Source organism: Amblyraja radiata, chromosome 4 (genome assembly GCF_010909765.2).
Source record: "Amblyraja radiata isolate CabotCenter1 chromosome 4, sAmbRad1.1.pri, whole genome shotgun sequence".
Classification (NCBI taxonomy): Eukaryota; Metazoa; Chordata; class Chondrichthyes; order Rajiformes; family Rajidae; genus Amblyraja; species Amblyraja radiata.
In genome coordinates, this window is record NC_045959.1 from 28382632 (window position 1) to 28401504 (window position 18873).

The 18873-nt window shown below is 48.6% G+C and overlaps 1 protein-coding gene across 2 annotated transcripts; it reads right to left on the minus strand.

The window, feature by feature from the left end:
- Nucleotides 1–457: 457 nt before the first annotated feature.
- tbx20 (T-box transcription factor 20) lies at nt 458–18669 on the minus strand. 2 transcript variants are annotated; one of them, XM_033019145.1, is made up of 8 exons: nt 18446–18669; nt 17817–18048; nt 16302–16466; nt 14456–14564; nt 12359–12517; nt 10771–10847; nt 8425–8537; nt 458–3142 (listed from the first exon to the last, which is right to left on the minus strand). In XM_033019145.1, exons 1-8 carry the CDS (start codon nt 18567–18569, stop codon nt 2805–2807), a joined length of 1317 nt encoding a protein of 438 aa, XP_032875036.1. In that variant the 5' UTR covers nt 18570–18669; the 3' UTR covers nt 458–2804. The 2 variants fall into 2 exon arrangements, with proteins under 2 accessions (XP_032875036.1, XP_032875035.1); XM_033019144.1 differs by having other exon boundaries at nt 10756–10847.
- Between the last annotated feature and the right edge of the window lie 204 nt (nt 18670–18873).

Here is an 18873-nt window from a genome sequence, read left to right on the forward strand (position 1 = left end):
TTAATAGGTGTAGCTCCACAATTTCCTTTGAATATAATCTAGTACAGGAGAAAAACACATCATGGCATTTTATTACTAATTGTTTTTAAATGAGTGAACATGCTCACAAATGGTAGGACATTAAATGGATGCTTGTAGAAATAGGGAGAGTTCTTCTTTTGCCTTCTACTGGGACACGCAGTCTTTATCACACATCACATGCCCACACCTTTGCAGTCTCCTTCCACACGCACACACACACTCACCGGCACACACAACCCTCTTTCATGCACGCACACACATGCACACAGACTCACTTGTGCGCACATGTACACGCTCAGCCTTACATATACAGTTACAAGGAACGCACACAGTCGATCCCTTTAATGGTACCAACACAAACTCTTGCCCAAACACTCGTACACAAACACACCACGTGGCGCCGTGGGTCGTCAGCAGCAAAAATATTCAATGGATTCAATGAAGAGTGCAGAGAGGTTTGATGGGAGCTGCCTTAAGCGTGCCTGGAATTGACCAGCACCAGTATAGTGGCGCTGCGGCAGGACTATGTGGTGTTAAACTGTAAAAACGGCATGCAATAGACAAATGGATGAGATGGGATCAGTCTCAGCTCCCTCCTGAGATTATCCCTCGTACAGAAACCAGTCCACTCGTTGACTAAGGGCTCCCGGTATTACGGGAACAAGCAGCACCCCAGCTTTAGGCCTGCACTCCAGAACTGACTGCACCTCCAGACAAGCTGTCCCAGTCCATTACAAAACGGATAGCTACTGACAATGGGGGAAATTGCCCAAATACACCGTGTTCACAAAAGCACCACAAATCAAATTCGGCTAATTGTTGCCCTATAAGCAACATGATGGAAAGTTACATTGATGGTGGCACTTAGTCACCAACAACCTACTCATTGGTCTGTGCGCTGACGTGTTTGGCCAGAATCACTCAGCTCCATTCCTCATCACAGCCTTGGCGAAATGGTGAACAATCAGCTAAACTCCTGAAAGGAGGAAGCGAGTGACTGTCCTTGACATCAAGACAGCATTTCAAGATGCCCTGGTAAAAATGAAGTAAATGGAAATAAAAGGGGAATTCCCAACGGATCCCTCACACAGATTCTGAACAAAGGAAACTAGATGATTGAGCTCAATTATTCCAGGCCCAGGACATTACTGCAGGAGTTCCCGAAAACAGTGTCCTGGACCCAAACAACTGCAGCTGCTTCATCGGTGATCATCCTTTCACCATAAGGGCAGAGGTGGGGATGTTCACTGATGAGGTACAACGTAAAATCCCATTCACAAGTCCTCTGCAAATGACGCTAACCCTAGGCCAGTATGCAACGAGAACTGGGCGACATTCAGGTGCAGGCTGGTAAGTGGCCGGTATTATTTGGCCACAAAAATGCCAGCAATCACCTTGTCCAACACGAGAGAGCCAAAACACCTTCCCTCAATTCGCGATGGTATTAACATCACCAGGACTCGACCAGCAACATGCTGGTGATCACCAATGTCCAGACGCTCAACTATGTCAGACATTAATCCCGTGTCTACAGGAGCAAGTCAAAGGTTAGGTATCCTGCAAAGTGACACTACAGGGCCTGTTCGCCTGCTACAAGTCAGGAGCGTGATGGATCCGTTTCCACTTGCCTGGATTAGTCAGCTCAACACTGTCCAGAACAAAGCAGCCTGCTTGTTAAAGACCCACGCACCAGCACTTAACAAATCCTCCCTCCATCTCCAACACTCAGCGGCTGCAGTGTCCACCGTCTCCAAAATGCACTTCAGTTACTCACCCAGGCGACTGCCTTTGCACCTCCCGAAGCGTGACCTCTAACGCCAATAGGCACCGTGGAACACTAGCACCAGCAGGTCCCCCACAACATCGTGGCTTGGAAATATGTTGCCAGTCACTAGGTTTAAAGCCTGGAGCCCTCCCCGCAACAGCACCGTGGGAACTCCTTCACTGGAAGCCCACAGCAGAACAAGAAGCCAACTGACCATCACTGTCTTCGTGGCAATTAAGGATGGGCAATAAATGGCAGCTATATCCAGAACCTGGCAACAAATAATTTAAAAAACGAACTCTCAGTCTCATACAGGACGTCTCTCGCACCTGGTGTGCGCGCCTGCATACACCCTCACACTGATGCAGACATATGCACATTCAATTATACACACATGCACACTCGCCCTGATACACGCAGACACAGTGACACACGCGGATTCTCACACTGATACACACACCCGTACGCAGACCCGAGGATACACACAAGCATGAACACAAACACGCACTCCCACTCTTACACACTCACACACACACACACACTTGCATACACACTGTCACACCCACTGGTGGGTTGTATCGGAGATGTGATTGTATGTTCAGACACGCTGAGAGTCCCCAGTATGTCGGCAGCATTGCACCATCTGGCAATACTAGTGCAGGAATGTTCTTCAGGACGCTGGCTCAGCGGGCTCCGTCTGCCTGCCACACGGTACATACATACAGTGAGTGCGGCCGGCTGGCAGTGTTGACAGCTCGCTGCTGTGCCAATGCTGCTGGCAGAAGAGGGCGCTTCATCCTCCCTGTAGACTGGCTGTGAACGGTGCATCGTGGGAATAGTGGTCCACTGTAGTCCAATCCTGTGATGCATTCTGGAGGTTGTAGTCTCTGCCCCGTGTCCCTACAGGAGTTGTTTCTTGGTGCGCCGTTGAGCTGTGGGTGCAGAGCATGTCCCTGATGCTCTGAACGCCACTCACGTGCGCCACGGTCCCTGGGGGGAAATGCAACCCCGCTGTCCATCACACAAAGTGGGTCATGACAGCCGACGAGTGCCGCAGGCCCTGGATAGCGGCGTAGGGCCCCTGCTGGAAGTAGTGATGGTAGCGAGGCATGTGGAATGTGGGAAAGGCCGGTCCGCTGCCTTGCATGGAGCTGGCGATGGCTGACGGTGTCAGAGGCACCCCGATGCGGCTGTACTGCGGCAGCGAGCCTTGGATGGAGTGAGGGACAGGGGCAGCCAGCGAAGCGGCTGTGGTGGCGATCGCCAGCGACTGGGGGTGCTGGAAACCCGGGAAATTGCAGGAAGAAGCGACCCAGGTGCTCAGGGACAAGTTGTCCGAAGTTGTAAAGGCGGATCCTGCAGAAAGAAAGTACAGAGTGTGAGTCTGTGTACACGGAAAGCGGCCGTGTGTTAGTTGAGGCCAGTTCATTAGGTAGTTGAGGCCAGTTCATTAGGTAGTTGAGGCCAGCTCATTAGGTAGTTGAGGCCAGCTCATTAGGTAGTTGAGGCCAGTTCATTGGCTATATTTAAGAGGGAGTTAGATGTGGCGCTTGTGGCTAAAGGGATCAGGGGGGTATGGAGATAAGGCAGGTACAGGATACTGAGTTGGATGCTCAGCCATGATCATATTGAATGGCGGTGCAGGCTCGAAGGGCCGAATGGCCTACTCCTGCACCTATTTTCTACGTTTTCTATGTCTATGTTAACAGAACGCGGCCGACTGTTAACGAACCATGTTTCAGTCCAAGCGGCACTTGTGACCAAATCAAAAGTGCTGGAAGAACCCAGCCCATCAAGCAGCCTCTGTGGATGGATAGACCAATCAACTTTTTGGGCCGGGACCTTTCTTAAGAACCACCGGAGATCAGAACATTTCGTAAATAATTTATATTATAATTTGCAGTATATTATCTAGATAATTAATTATGGTATGCAGTTTATCCAATGTTTAGTTCCCAGTCACTGACTCGGGTCAGTAGATGGCCGGGGTCTGCTTCATTTCGTCTCTAGTGGTGCAGTCCCGAGCACTTTGTTGTGGCTGTGAGTTCCTTCCTAAGTTGGGATACATCAATGTTCTCTTCCTGCCCTTAACCAAGCCCTCTGCTGAAATGGAGGTTGATCCAATTCAATGAATCAGAAAAACTCCAAACACCAATGATACGGCGTTAAATTAGATTTTTCCCCAAAGAGCGCCAGATTTTTTTAAATCGTTCTTTCCTGGCTTCAGTTACCTGTGTTATATATCCGTATGTTGGTTTGGCCCCACAGACCAGCAAATCCCGCTAAAGTTTTTGAGTCTCACTCCATGGTGAATTTCGGGTAAAGGCTGGGGAATAAATTGCCTTTCTTGGTTCCATTGTGGAAGAACTCAGTTTCGCCTATAGTCATTTTTGGCCGGCACGGGCTTTCAAATCGGTGCATTGTGTCGGTTCAGCACCTATTTTTCACTGCTGCGCCTGGCATACACCAACCGAGCGGGGAAATGCAGCTTGGAACTATAGCAACGCACGGACAAATGTTCTAGCTTCCTGGACTGGGGTAGGGCATGGATGGTGGTTATTCAAAGTGCGTATTGGCACATCCGAGATCTGGATTTCATCTTGGAGTTATGATTTTAAACAATTTCCCTAATTTCTGAATGTGAATGGGCTTTCCCGCGGTCTCAAATCGAATGCTATTCCCGGAGGAAAATGACAGTAAGGGGTTTCAAATGGGAAAATACCGGGTCTCGACTTGAAACGCCACCCAGTCCTTCTCTCCAGAGATGCTGCCTGTCCCGCCAAGGTACTCCAGCTTTTTGTGTCTATCTTCGGTGTAAACCAGCATCTGCAGTTCCTTCTTACACAAATACCGCAGAATGCCTGATCTACGGTTTTTGGGCGATGGGTTCTATAATAACCTGCACATACTGGAATGGATACAGTATTGAATACTGTCCAATCCACCTTCACTCCATTGAGGACATTGGACTTTGTCTCTGGAACTAGTACGCGACAATGCTGAGGTCTATATTCTGCATTCTCTATCTTTCCCTTCACTTGACTTAATGTACTTGATTTCCGCATGATTGCCTTTAGGTACAGTATTATCTGATTTGATAGCATGCAAAATAAAGGTTTTCCCTGTCCCTCAGAACACGTGACAATAATACACTTAAACCTAATTGAGGGGAAGAATGATCCGAGTCAGAATCGTGGTGCTGTAGTTTCCACTGAGGCAAATTGAGGAACAGGAGTAGGCCATTCAGCCTCTCATGTCTGTTCCATCATTCAGTGAGATCACGACCAATCTGTGACCTAATAAACATGTCTTCTCCGCTCCCTTAATATCCTCAGTTGGCAAGAATATCTCAGATTTAACATTAACAATTGGCCTGCCATCCAATTGTTGCAGGTGGAAGGATCTCCATATTCCCACCATACTGGATGTAGAACTGTTTCCTAATTTCACAGCCCATCGGATTCTTGGATTCCACCCTGCCCCCAATGGTAGGAATCGCTCCTCCCCTGAAATGTTTTAATGCATTAGGGTAACTAATATGGGGGCTAATTTGAGCACAACATGCAGGGAGGTTCCCATCTATGCCCAATGGTGGTAAGATCTGACATCTGGTTACAAGTGGGGCAAAACCCGGCTGTGCCAGGCTCCAATGTACAATGAGAAGCACAAACTGAATCTAACCCTGTCGGCAATGAGATGAGAGACACTCGCTGGTCTCAGCATCCTGCAAGACTGAGCTGACACAATTAATGAGCAGTCGGAGACCAGTAGATCCATCATCTTGCCTAACCCAAGTGCTGAGCCTGAATTTACCATCCGTGATGGAGACATTTGGTTAGTTTAAAGGAGAGTTCAGTTTTTGCATCGCACAACAAACAGTGAAATTTTTTTTTAAATAAAATTATTTGGAACACTTTTCTAAATCTAAAATAATTGTCAACCAAATTAAATTGCTATAATTCCTACATTATACTCTGTTCATTATTTGAGCAGATTTAGTCTTAGTAACATTCCTTAAATAGTTTATGGCGAGACTGAGGTTTCTGATGATATCTAGGCTCAGTACAGTAACTTGGATGATAAATGTTTCAGCTTTAACTAATGGCTGGCTTTATGCTGCTATCTTGTACAGATTCAGTACGCGTCCATTTGGAGGATTTTATAGAGATGTTACGGAGGTTCTTATTTATATGCACCAGAAGACCTTTGGGAAAGGCACAAAATGCTGGTGTAACTCAGCCGGACAAGCAGCATCTCCGGATAGAAGGAATAGGTGGCGTTTCGGTTCAAGACCCTTCTTCAGACAGAGTCAGCGGAGAGGGTGACACAGAGATAAGGAAGTACAAGGTGTGAAAATGAGACATCAAAGGAAATGAGCGGACTGCCTAAACCTGCCCGATCTCCTGGTTGCTAAACACTTTAACTCCTTCTCCCATTCCCATACTGAATGTTCTGTCCTGCGTCTCATTCACTGTCACTGTCTGAGTGAAGGCGAGCACAAATTGGAGGAACAGCACCTCGTATTTTGCTTGGGCAGCAAAATACCCCAGTGGTATGAATATTGACTTCTCTAACTTGAAGTAACCCTTGCTTGCTCTCTCTCTCCACCCCTTCCCCTTCCTAGTTCTCCAACCAGCCTGACTGTCCGCCTGATTACATTTTAACTGTACTAGACTAAGTGGGACCCGTTGGGTCCCTATCACATGGAAGGCCTGGTCCCCCAACGCAACCTGTTCCCCAACGTAATATTCCACCAATCCCTCATCCCTCTCTCCCCCTCCCTCATCCCTCTCTCTCCCTCCCTCTCTCATCCCTCTTTCCCTCCCTCATTCATCTTTTTCCCCCACCCTCCCTCCCCCCTCCCCCTCCCTCATCTCTCCTCTCCCTCCCCCTCCATCCCTCTCGCCCACCTCTTCTCTTCCCCCCCCCCTCCCCCAGTGGCGCTCCCTCTCTCCTTGTAACGCTGCGGTGCGTCAGAGCCGCTCCCGTTGTCCACGCCCACGGGCAGGAGCCGCTGGAACGGTGCCCATCCCAGGACCCGCGGTGTCCCTCGCCAGCGGGTAAACAGCGGGACGTGGGGCTTGGCGCTGTCCCCCTCTCCCCATCCCCCTCTACCACTCCTTCACCATGACGACCTCCAGCCGATTGACAGCAGACGCAACCAATCAGTGCGGCGATGGTGCTAGGAAGGGGCGTCGCCGGGACGAAGTTCATTGTCACCTTCCTGAGTGACAGGAGAGGATGCCAATCTGCCTGGCGGCCGCTGACTACAATATGCGCATACGTGGTATTTTACGATTTTTAAACCTCGATAACTTTTACAATATACCATTGATCGGAGCGAATGGTGAGTAAGGGGACGAAAAGTCTTAGCGTTATCGCGTACCGTGCTTGCGCAAATAGAAAACCCCACAAACCGGAAGAGCACAAGATCAGAGGAATAGACAGACAGACAGACAGACAGACAGACAGACAGACAGACAGTTTGTTGTCACCTTCTAGCTAACAATTATCTATTTTACATTTTCCGTGAACCTCATCTCCTTTGAGACCCCTTCCACCCCTGCAATGGACTGTTCTAGCTGCTACGGTCAGGCAAACGCCTCCGTTGCCATGCTGTGAGAACGGAGAGGTTGAGAAGGAGTTTCTTCCCAGAGGCCATTAGGACTGTAAACTCCTACCTCACCAGGGACTAACTTTACTGAACCATTCTACTGTTCTTCTAAAAATTGCTGTTTTTTCCCTTTTTCCTTCCTCCCACAATATGTAGTATGTAAAATAATATGTGATTCTGTTCCATTCTGTTTGTAGTTTGTTTGTTTGTTTTTTGTACAAAGTCCGCGAGCATTGCTACTTTTCATTTCACTGCACATCTCGTATGTGTATGTGACGAATAAACTTGACTTGACTTGATATTTCATTTCCACATCTTACACTTCCTTATCTTTGTGTCACCCTCTCCCTTCACTCTGAAGAAGGGTTTTGATCCAAAACATCACCCATTCCTATCCAGAATTGCTCCAGCATTTTGTGTCTATCTTCGGTGTAAACCAGCATCTGCAGTTCCTTCCTACACAGCAGACCTTTGGGATGTTGCTGTTATCTGGAATGCTTCAGTCCTCCGGGTGAGGGTGGAGTTTTGTGGAGTTCCCAGTTATTGTCACCCGGGATGAATTAGGACCTACAGTTCAGGGGGGATCTGCTTTCCCTGGCTTTCCCTGGCCAGGTGCCCATCCGCCATGTATCTTCTCAGAGTGCCCCATCACTGCTGGGCCTCCAGAGAGCTCGGCATAAACTACTGACTCAGCACCGTCATTACAATAATGCAGACACAGAAATAATGAAAGTATGGAAAATTGCCATGGTGCTGTAAGTGGTGGGACAGTGTGTCATTGGCAGCTACTGCTGGAATCCACATGTGTGCAGATTAGAAACCACTGTCCATCCTGGAAACCGCTGTGAGTACTGGCATATTTGCCTCAATATCTGGGCCATTGTTATGGTGTTGCTGGTGGGATCTCGCTGTGCACAGATTGACTGCTACATTCACCATATTATAGCAGTGAGCACACATCAAATACAGTTACAGGATGCCTTGGGTGATTGGATATGCTACAGATATGATGCTTTCTTCCTACCTCTGTTCTGTGCTGTTTGGTTCTCCTCTCCAAGACCATCATCTTCGCCTCCATATGTCCGGATGGGTGATCGTGCATAGGTATGCTTCTGGATAAGATTCTCCACACTTTCCCTGCAGCACAGTACAGACAGGATCAAGAACGAACTAAACAGAAGCACATGCAGGCCATTCGGCCTCTCTTGTCTGCTGTATAGTTCAATACATTAAATTGAATCAGTTACCTCAATGCACTTTCCTGCACTGACCATAACCCTCCTCTCCCCTGGGGATGTAAATATAACCAGTACCACCCGGTGAAATGTAGATATATGCGTAAAGATGAACTGAACTGATTCTCACTTCATGACAGCTGATGGCTCGGGAGGTCTTCAAATTACAACGAGTTATCTTGCTATGTGCAGGCAATTAAAAAAACAAACATGATCTGGATTTAGCTCTTGTGGCCCATGTAGTGTGTGGAGACTGAAGGGACTGTAGATACTGGTTTATGAACCAACATCTGCAAATCAGTCTGAAGAAGCGTCCCGACACGAAACGTCACGTATCCGTGGCATCCAGAGATTCTGCCTGACCCTTTGAGTTACTCCAGCACTTTGTGTTTTTCATCCAATATATTGTACGGTCTGAATTAGATTCCCATTTCTTCTAACCTGTATTTCTCTGTAATATTTCACATACAGTGACTCCCCGGTCCCAGTGATTCCCTGCGACTAATTCTCCATATCTCCCCTTTCAATCTTTAGCCACCGGCTCATCTAACTTCCCACTTAAATAAACTGGGTCTGTTCGATTCCCCACAAACATCAATCTCTGACAACAGTCTTAAACCGATCCGTAAATTTGGTTAAAAACACAACTGTCCGAACGCTCTCAACCTCCGTCAGACTTGTCCTCACCCCTGGCACATCGGCAGTGACCGCCCAGCTAACTGGGTGCGCTGGAGCTATTCCACCCAGTCCTCAATCATACCAGCCGCGGTGCACAGGCAGGGGATCTCCGTGAAGCGGGCAGAGGCGGGGGGGGGGGGGGGGGGGGTTGTAGATAACTCTAGAATCCTTGAAGTAGTTCGCTCAATGGCCCGAATTATATCTAATCCGCATTCATCAAACATAGGGCACTAGCGGAGTGCTGGAGCAGGGACATCGCAGCCGACAGCCTGCAGCCCCGCCGAATTTACTCCGCTGGTCCGGCTGCTGGTGAGCTCCGGTAGGGGCTGCGATTGGTCCGGTACTAATCTGCCCCGAATGTGAATCGAATTACGGCTCACTCTGCCTACACATAATAGATCTTTCCATCCCAAGCCGTTGACGGTCGGAGTTGAACCGCCTGCCCAGGAGCTGAAGACGTCTGAGGCCCAATCGAAGCCAAACGTTGAGCCCACAGACAAATGAGGCTCTTTACATTGGGGGCCCCGTCGCCACGGCCCCTCCCAGTGCCCGCAGGCAGAGTGTGCGGGACCTGTCCTGCTGATGACGAGGAGAAAGACGCCTCCATGCATTCTCTGTCAAGTCCGCTTCAGTGAAGGGGGAGACATTTCGTTTAAAGGTAGACTGGCGTTTCTCAAAAAGAGATCGTACACCTGTTATCTTGCGAGGCAAAAACATGAGTAAACAAACCCCTCCTCTCAAAATTTGGATCCAGTCATTTTTTTTACCGCTCTCCCAAAACTAAACCATAAAATGTGACCGGTCGAAATAGGAAAACACGTGGAAATCGGGATTCAATCAACAGCGGAGGAAACCACAGACCATGCGCACCTGAAAATGCCAACCCCAAACCTTCAGCACACCTTCAGGCACGCTTGGGTTTGCTAGGCTCGCAGTGCCTTCCCGTTGAAGAGTAGGGACTTGGCGGGTTTGGATCGGGATGGGTTGGGAGCGGATCTGGGGACGGATGGGGGTGCACGTGTTTCAATGGAACAAGAGGCAGGAGCGAGTTGTCTCCGCCAATACAGTGGGAAGCGGTAACTTGTTCGGAGGGAGTTGCGGGATGCAAGCCGGGGTACATCTACAGTCTCAGTGTCGGAGCCACGGTGACGGGAGGAGTTGGGCGAGAGCAAGCTGCGTCGGTAAACGGCCAGCCCTCGTCCACAATGGTCAGTGCCCGCTAACACCACACTCCTCTCATTACACGACTCTAAATGATTCGAGAACCGGAGCATAGTTTCACCATTACAAAATGACAACCAGTGACATGCAGAGAGACGTTTTACAACCCGAAGTGTTAACTAGACTAGAAACATATACTCGTTTGTATGAAATTATGTTTGTTTCGCATCGTATAAACCGCGCCATTCACATCATATGAAACTGAGAAGAAAGGGCCTTACTCCGGGAGACAGTACCTCTCCATATCGGTGAGCCGGGAGGAATCCCGGAATCCTTTGGCGAAAGGATTGCTATCGATTTTTAATTTGGTGATCTGCAGGACAGAAACATAATGAGAACATTCCCCGTAAACCGCGGCGGGTAGAGAAGGGTGAACACACACTGAATAAACATATGCTGGACATCTGAAACTAAAATAGAAAGTTCTGGGAATGGCGGCTGGACACGCAACATCTGTGGGGGGAGAAATAGTTAAGGTTTCAAGTTCGGGACCACTCCTCAGAAAAGTAATACGGTCAAAATCAATAACCCAAAGTTCAAAGGATTCTCTATTGGCTCTCTTGAGCGGATTATTTCCTATTTCCATTGACAGATCAGGAGAACAGTCGGATCATCGCGACTGTACCACCTCGCAGAGCAATCCAAGTCTCACTAACTGTCCTGTAACCCTTTAAGTCCTTGTTCTCTACATGCTCCAGTGCAATTTACAGATGTACACCACCGACCAGCAAGTCTTCGGAATGCGGGAGGAACCCGGAGCATCGGAGGTAAACCCATGTGGTTACAGGGAGGACCTGCAAACTCCTCATATATGTCCTTTAGCCGGATTATACCCAGGACGCTGACCGGACTAGTCCTGTCTGAGAACTTTGGACCTCAAACACTGACTTTACCTCCCGACAGTTGTGGCCTTACCTGCTGAGTCTTTCTAACATTTCCGATTTGGTTTTTGATTTTCACTGGTTCTTTACCTACACACACACACACGCATATTTATTTATATAGCACATTTAAAAACAACTCTCGTTGGCCAAAGTGCTTTACATTTGTTATAAGAATAGTATAAACAAACAAACTACCAAAACTACATACATATGTACATATAGCCCTCGCTCAGTGGACGTCAGGAAAGGCTTGGGAGTATAGATAAGTTTTTAGTCTTGACTTAAAGGAGTCGATGGAGGGGGCAGTTCTGATGGGAAGGGGGATGCTGTTCCACAGTCTAGGAGCTGTGTTGAAACCCCGTTGATAATGTACCCATTTATTTCCTATGGCAATGTTGACCGCTGTAAAATCAATCATCATCTCTAATGTCACCAGCAAATAACCTGGTGATCTCTGTCCGAGGGCCTCTGTCCAAGTGACCTCAGTACAAATCACAACTCCCGTTGACCACTGTCATAGTGCCCTCTGTCCCGTTCACGTTGATGGCAGCCGCCTATATTAGCGACCACTGCCTGGCGACCACTGATTCTGCGACCTCCACCCTGGTGACCTCTATCGCAGTCACCTATACTAGTTAATGTCTGTCCCCGTGGCATCTGTCTCAATGACATCTATCCCACTTACCTATGGAAGTGACCTCTACCTGGCGACCTCTGTCACAGCCTATTATAGTGACTTCTGCCGGTGTCCTCTGCCACATGACCTCTATGTCAGGGACCTCTGTCCCGGTAACCTCTTATTTAATAAAAATCCCTTAATTCTAGTTATAACGACCCTGGGCTATTTGCAGCGCGGTGATCGACTGGAATGAAGCGGAACAGGGCCGGCAGCGGGTGGGGGTCTGAGCCGATGGCGGGTGGGGAGACAGTGGCGACTCACAAGTTGGTTCTGGTAGGCGGTCACCGCAGTGAAAACTGTCTCCGGGAAAATGAAGGTGCGGAACTCCTCCGACTTGAGGTTGACCAGAGAAGCGGTGTGGTCTTTCTTCCTAATGACGTGAACCCGCGGCTGGTATTTGTGCATGGAGTTTAAAATGATCTGTGGAATGAATTCGTCTGCATTACACACACACAGAGTACTGGCGCCTCGACAACCCAACCCCATTGCAAACACAACCCCAACAGTAGAATCCTGGATAAAGACGAGGATTAGGCAGAGGGCGTGGAGTCAGTTCAAAGTGGCAATGACTAACGCTGCTGATCGGCTCCGACTGACGAGAATTGCCGAAGATAGACACAAAACGCTGGAGTAACTGAGCGAGATCTCTGGATAGAAAAAAATGGGTCGGGTCTGAAGAAGGGTCTCGACCTAAAACGTCGCCCATTCCCGTCTATCCGGAGATGCTGTCTGTGCCGCTCAGTTGCTCCAGCATTTGGTGTCTTTCTTCGGTGTAAACTAGCATCTGCCGTTTCTTCCTTCACGAGAAGAATTGTCGTGCAGGCCCAGACCAACCCTCGGCCATAACCTCAACTTCACCCAATCCGTTAGTTAAATAGACCCAAGGGTGACGTGTGCTTCAGATAATAATCCCGAGGAGTGCCTGGACGCGGATTATACCGCAGACTGGTTCAACCGACTGATTTTCTGCCAGTTTTAATTTTGGGGCATTTTCCATTTCAAGGTTTCAAGGTCAGTTTATAGCCACGTGTACCAATTAAGAGATTAGGTTAAGGCCCTTTAATTAAAATACATAAACTCAAGGAAATTAACTTGTTTCCGAATTACACCCGATAGTAATCCTACCCTTATTGACCTCTACACAGGCACCCGTACACACACATTAGTACACACGGTTATGCGCACAGTCCACTGTATACACGTTTACATCCCTGTGTATATGTACACACCTGTATATACACACAACTATGGACCACGCGTCTGTACACAGACCCACTTATACATGCACCCTTACTTATACACAACTAGACATACACAACAGAGTGAGTAGGTTATTGTTCAGACAAATGGAAGGGCTGCAACTGCGGATTATTCAATGAAGCTAGTATTGTCAATCTGCCCGCGTGGTTCAGTTTTTGCAACAATGTCATGCGGCTAATTGTGGGCCCAGGTTTGTGGGTTCCTGCTCTGTACCAGACTAAAGGCCCGATTAGAAGGAGCTCCGTAATTCCTCAACCATCTCCGCGAGCAGCCTCAAACCGGATGCAAGACAATAGACAATAGGTGCAGGAGGCCAATCGGCCCTTCGAGCCAGCACCGCCATTCAATATGATCATGGCTGATCATCCACACCCCCGTTCCTACCTTCTCGCCATATCCCCCGACTCCGCTATCTTTAAGTGGTCTATCTAACTCTCTCTTGAAAGCATCCAGAGAATTGGCCCCCACTGTCTTCTGAAGCAGAGAATTCCACAGACTCACAACCCTCTGTGTGAAAAAGATTTTCCTCATCTCCGTTCCAAATGGCTTACCCCTTATTCTTAAACTGTGGCCCCTGGTTCTGGATTCCCCCAACATCGGGAACATGTTTCCTGTCTTAATTATCTTATGTTTCAATAAGATACCCTCTCATCCTTCTAAATTCCAGAGTATACAAGCCCAGCCGCTCCATTCTATTAACATACGACAGACCTGTCACCCCAGGAATTAACCTCGTGTATCTACGCTGTACTCCCTCAATAGCAAGAATGTCCTTCCTAAAATTGGGAGACCAAAACTGCACACAATACTCAAGGTGTGGTCTCACTAGGGCCCAGTACAACTGCAGAAGGAACTCTTTGCTCCTATACTCAACTCTTCTTGTTATGAAGGCCAACATGCCATTTCGCTTTCTTCACTGCCTGCTGTACCTGCATACTTTCAGAGACTGATGAACAAGGACCCACCAGATTTCGTTATACTTCCCCTTTTCCCCAACTTGACACCATTCAGATAACGATTGACGATTGACAACGATTACAATTTGTGTTTAAAGTTCCAGCGCCAGGGATTGCCCGAAATAAACTCAGTGCAACTCACGTGTCCGTGTTGATCCAACTCGTTGTTGGTGAGTTTCACTTTCTCGAAGGAGACCATTTGTTTCGAAAGCTGTTCCCCAGTGAACGGACAGTCAGGGTGCACATAGAGCCTGGAATCGGGATATGGCGATCAGAAAGAGGCTGGGTTAAGAGGGTAAAAGTGGCTTGTGGACATGGTAGACGGGGTGAGGCCTGAGGGAACGGAGAGCGGTGGGAAAATGTCCGTGCAAGACCGGGCTGGTCAGTGCATTCGGGGACAGGAGTGTATTCCGGATCCGCGGAATCGGGCTCAGCAGAATCGGCGGAATCAGATTTGAAATCAGTGGATTCGGGATCGACGGACTTGGGACTTGGTTTGAGCAGATTCTGCATCAATGAACAGGAGATCAGGGTTTCGACCCGAAACGTCACCCATTCCTTCTCTCAAGAGATGCTGCCTGTTCTGCTGAGTTCCTCCAGCTTTTTGTGTCTATGGAGATCATCAAACCCCCCTGAACAAAGTATCAAATTTCCAATGTATTTGATCTGCTTCCATGCAACATTCGACAAGCTGCCCTTGCAGTTTTTATTTTATTCAGCATCTCAGAATTTCCAAAAGGAAAACGGACCAGGATCGGGATCGGTCAGTTATGTTACTGCAACCAGGGAACTCTATTTCCCAGAATTTCTGTCACAAGTTCTGCGTTGACATAGTTTACCGAGGTTTCAGTTCAGTTTAGTTTATTGTCACTTGCACCGAGGTACAGTGAAAAGCTTTCTATTGCGAGCTAACCAGTCAGCAGAAAGACAATACATGATTACAATCAATCACTTTACAATGATAAGGGAATGACGTTTAGTGCAAGGTAAAGCCAGCAAAGTTCGGTCAAGGAGAGTCCGAGGGACATCACAGGTAGAGAGTAGTTCAGCACTGCTCAGTACTGTCAGAATGGTTATTTGTAATTGGGAAAATACAGGGTTAGTGTCAGGATAAGTTGGAGGTAGGGATAAAGCTATTGTTAGGATCAGAGCTGCAGTGATAGGGCAGGGTAATTGAATTTGTGGTCAGAGCCATTGAGGTGATTCTGACCTTGTTAGAGTGATTTGCCGATTTGGTTAGATTGAATGCAGTCAGGATAGGTTGATATGGGATGGGAGTTAAGGTGATGGTTAAGGCAGGGTGACCGGATTGGGTGATTGTGGTTAGGCGATTGGAGCAGAGTGAATAGTTAAAACGATTGGGATGAAAGATTGGGCTCCGCTATAGGATCTCTGATTGGGATTAACGTGATTTGGTTTCGGTTGATGGGGTTTAGCGCCTTATTAGGGCGATGAGTAGATTCTACACATGTGGATTGGACATCATGGCATCTCTCTGGAGCGTGCCAGATGCCCAATTGAACTTGAATACATTCGGATTAGTGCCAGGTTACATTGGGATAGGTTTGCGATAACTGGGGTTGGACATCGATATTTTATCCTGTCTTGATCTCGGTGAGTGGAAGTGGGAGCGCTATTTGATCTGTAAACGCAGATATGCAGTGAGATACATTCTCAGCACAGCAACAAGTAAAGACGTTTACTCAGACTCCAGTCCCGTGTTCCAGGAACAGATCTGAGCGCTCGTTGATTACTACCGGACCAGAAATCAAACCAGAAAATGCTGGAAAACTAACCAGGACAGGGAGCATCTGTGGAGAATGAAGCCGGCAATGTCTCGGCTCGTACCTTCAGTTTCCTGCATTTTGTCTTTAGTTGCAGATTTTCAGCATCGGGAATGTTATGATCGACAGACCCAAACGGGAATGGGGGGGGGGGGGGTCTAGGACTATCGCGGAGCAAAGGGTGAAATCAAATGCCGCACGCACCTCGCTGGGAGTGGCGGGTCGGCCTTGCCCGCCACCAGCCAAGAAGAGCGATGGTAGGCGTAGCGATAGCGCTTGTTGTCCACCGCCACGATGTCCATCAACACGATATACTTCGCCTCGGAATCGACTCCAGACAGCGAGACGCGGATGGTTGGGAACATTCTCCTGAAACATGCCAGATGAAGCGAAAAACTCCTTAAACCCAACCATAGCACTGCTCATCGCGTCAACCAATAACTGTGCACTCCGCGGCGGGGAAACCGCGAGTAAAAGAGCTTCAATCTGAATTCCAATCTAACCGGGGACATTAGCAAACCTAAGTGAAATAATACAACAAAAGACATCCCCTTCCTTCTCCCGCAAGCCCGCTCACCAATAACCCCTTCACCTGGCGGGAGTAAAGGTATTAAAAAAACACTAACATGACTCTCTGCATCCCCTACCCTTCCAATTTCTCTTTCACTGCAGCCCTGAGGAAAACTACTCTGCTGGTGGCTGCTTTTGAAAGGTCCGCCTTGAAGCGGCTCCCGTCCCTCAGAACACGGGTTCTGCCGCAGCATCAGACGCGCGGTCTGGAGTTGCAGCAGGTCCGGGTCCCTGGACTCGCTGAGTCAGGATGGTTGAAGACAGGGCTGACCCGACATACCACTCGGTATTTTGGCAACCGTACAATCAAGAACAATTATCCTACAAACGTGACTCGGTTGCCCTTGATGCGATTTTCATGATTTCAAAATATTATCACAACTCTAATTCGTCTATTGAATACAACAAGATTTGAGAATTATCAGCGATCACCGTCTTGAAAATAATTCATTCTACACAATTCCTGGTTTAATTTTTTTCCGTTCATTTTCCCGATAACTGCACGGATCGAAATCCTTTCGTTTTGGGTCGCTATGGAATTCTCTGCCACAGAAGGCAGTGGAGGCCGATTCACTTGATGTTTTCAAGAGAGTTATATTTAGCTCTTAGGGCTAAATGAATCAAGGGATATGGGGGGGAAAGCAGGAACGGGATACTGATTTTAGACGCAGCCATGATCATATTGAATGATGGTGCTGACTCGAAGGGCCGAATGACCTACTCCGGCACCTATTTTTCATGCTATCAGATCGAATCAACTCCCTGCTAATAACTGATGTGTTTTTGAACGGTACGGGGCAAGGGAAATGACCCCGGTCGCGGTCACACCTGGTGGAAGCCCGCCCGCCCGGCCTCGCTCATCGCTAGTCTCCGTACGGCGTTGTTTCGTTTAGATTTCCCTCCGTGTCCGGTATATCGCCATGAAATATCAAGCGAGGCGGCGGTATAAAACGAAACATGGAGGTGTTTCAATATTACATCGCCCAGTTTTAACATTCCCCCTCAAGACAAGCGCTTCTGTAAATTCTTCGAATTCTTCTTTGACCAAATGGTTCCCGCAAAGTTTAGACGAACCCAATAAGAAATTCTAGTCTAAAATTAAACTTATACACGGCGGGCCTTTGGCGACTCACTGCCGCAGTTCCCTACCTGCCGGATTTAGTGATAATCATCTCGGTGCCCAACTCGTGAAACTTGTCCCACAGCTCTTTGGTTTCCAAGTTACAGGTGATCTTGGCCATCTCTGCGCTGGGGACGCTGGGGGTGGTCGGGATGAGGGGTACTGTACACGCCGGAGATCCGCTGTTTCCGTAATCTCCCAGTTCCAGGCTGCCCAGATCACCCAGGGGCTGCGAACAAGAAGACTTCTCCACAAACTGTTCTGTTTAGAGGAACAAGGCAATTGTCAGTTTGCTGGCAATCACGGCCGCCCGGTCAAACGATAACCGCGGACCTCACCCGAATCGTGATCCCGCAGTCAGACCTCACGACGCACCATCTTTACCGACAGCGCCTCAAACTTCAGAGCCAGACTTCAAAGCAACTGTACATCGAGACGTTACTCCGCAGCCGAGAGCGACATTTCCTTCAACATAGACATCAACCCAAATGCTTCCAGTTAACTTTAACACATTCAACCCGTTTTCCCCCGGTTCTGGAGCACTTATCCCTCTCCAAACAAGTTAATCCCAAATCATGCAACGACTTAAACCTTTAACCATCGTCAGTAACATTCTCGCAGGTGTGCGGTGCAAGGGTTGGTGCAAGGGTTGACTTACCCAGGGGTTTGATCGTGTTCTCCTGCAGTTCCCTGTCCTTGGAGTTTCCGGTTGACATGAGGGCCGCAATGGAGAAAGCATTAGCCCGGGATGAGAGCTGTGGTTTGGTATTGTTGTATTCCATGCTGGGACCTTGTGTAGCTGGGACCGAGTCACGGCTGAGGTCCAGGAGCGACCCGGGAGGGACTGCACTCACTCCCCTCACTCCCCTCTGCCTGTACCGAGCGCTTCCCGACTGTCAATGAATTTGTTGTCTCCCGCACCCCGTATCCTTCACTCTGCTGGGGGCCAATCAGCGATCTTTGACGTCACGCCCACTTGCTTCCCACCAGAAAAGGCGGATCAACGCAGTGCGCGTGCGCGCCGCCGGCCGGTCTCGGAGGGTGCCGGGTGTGCGCATGCGCCTTAGCGGCTGGCTACAGAGTGCC

Excerpts from the sequence above, each read along its gene's own strand:
- tbx20 (XM_033019144.1), bottom strand. The coding sequence starts at position 18,569 with ATGGAATACAACAATACCAAACCACAGCTCTCATCCCGGGCTAATGCT. Across the intron at positions 16,467-17,816 it reads ATTATCACTAAATCCGGCAG|GAGAATGTTCCCAACCATCC; the intron begins GTAGGGAACTGC and ends GGCATGTTTCAG. Across the intron at positions 10,848-12,358 it reads CCGCCTACCAGAACCAACTT|ATCACCAAATTAAAAATCGA; the intron begins GTGAGTCGCCAC and ends TCTGTCCTGCAG.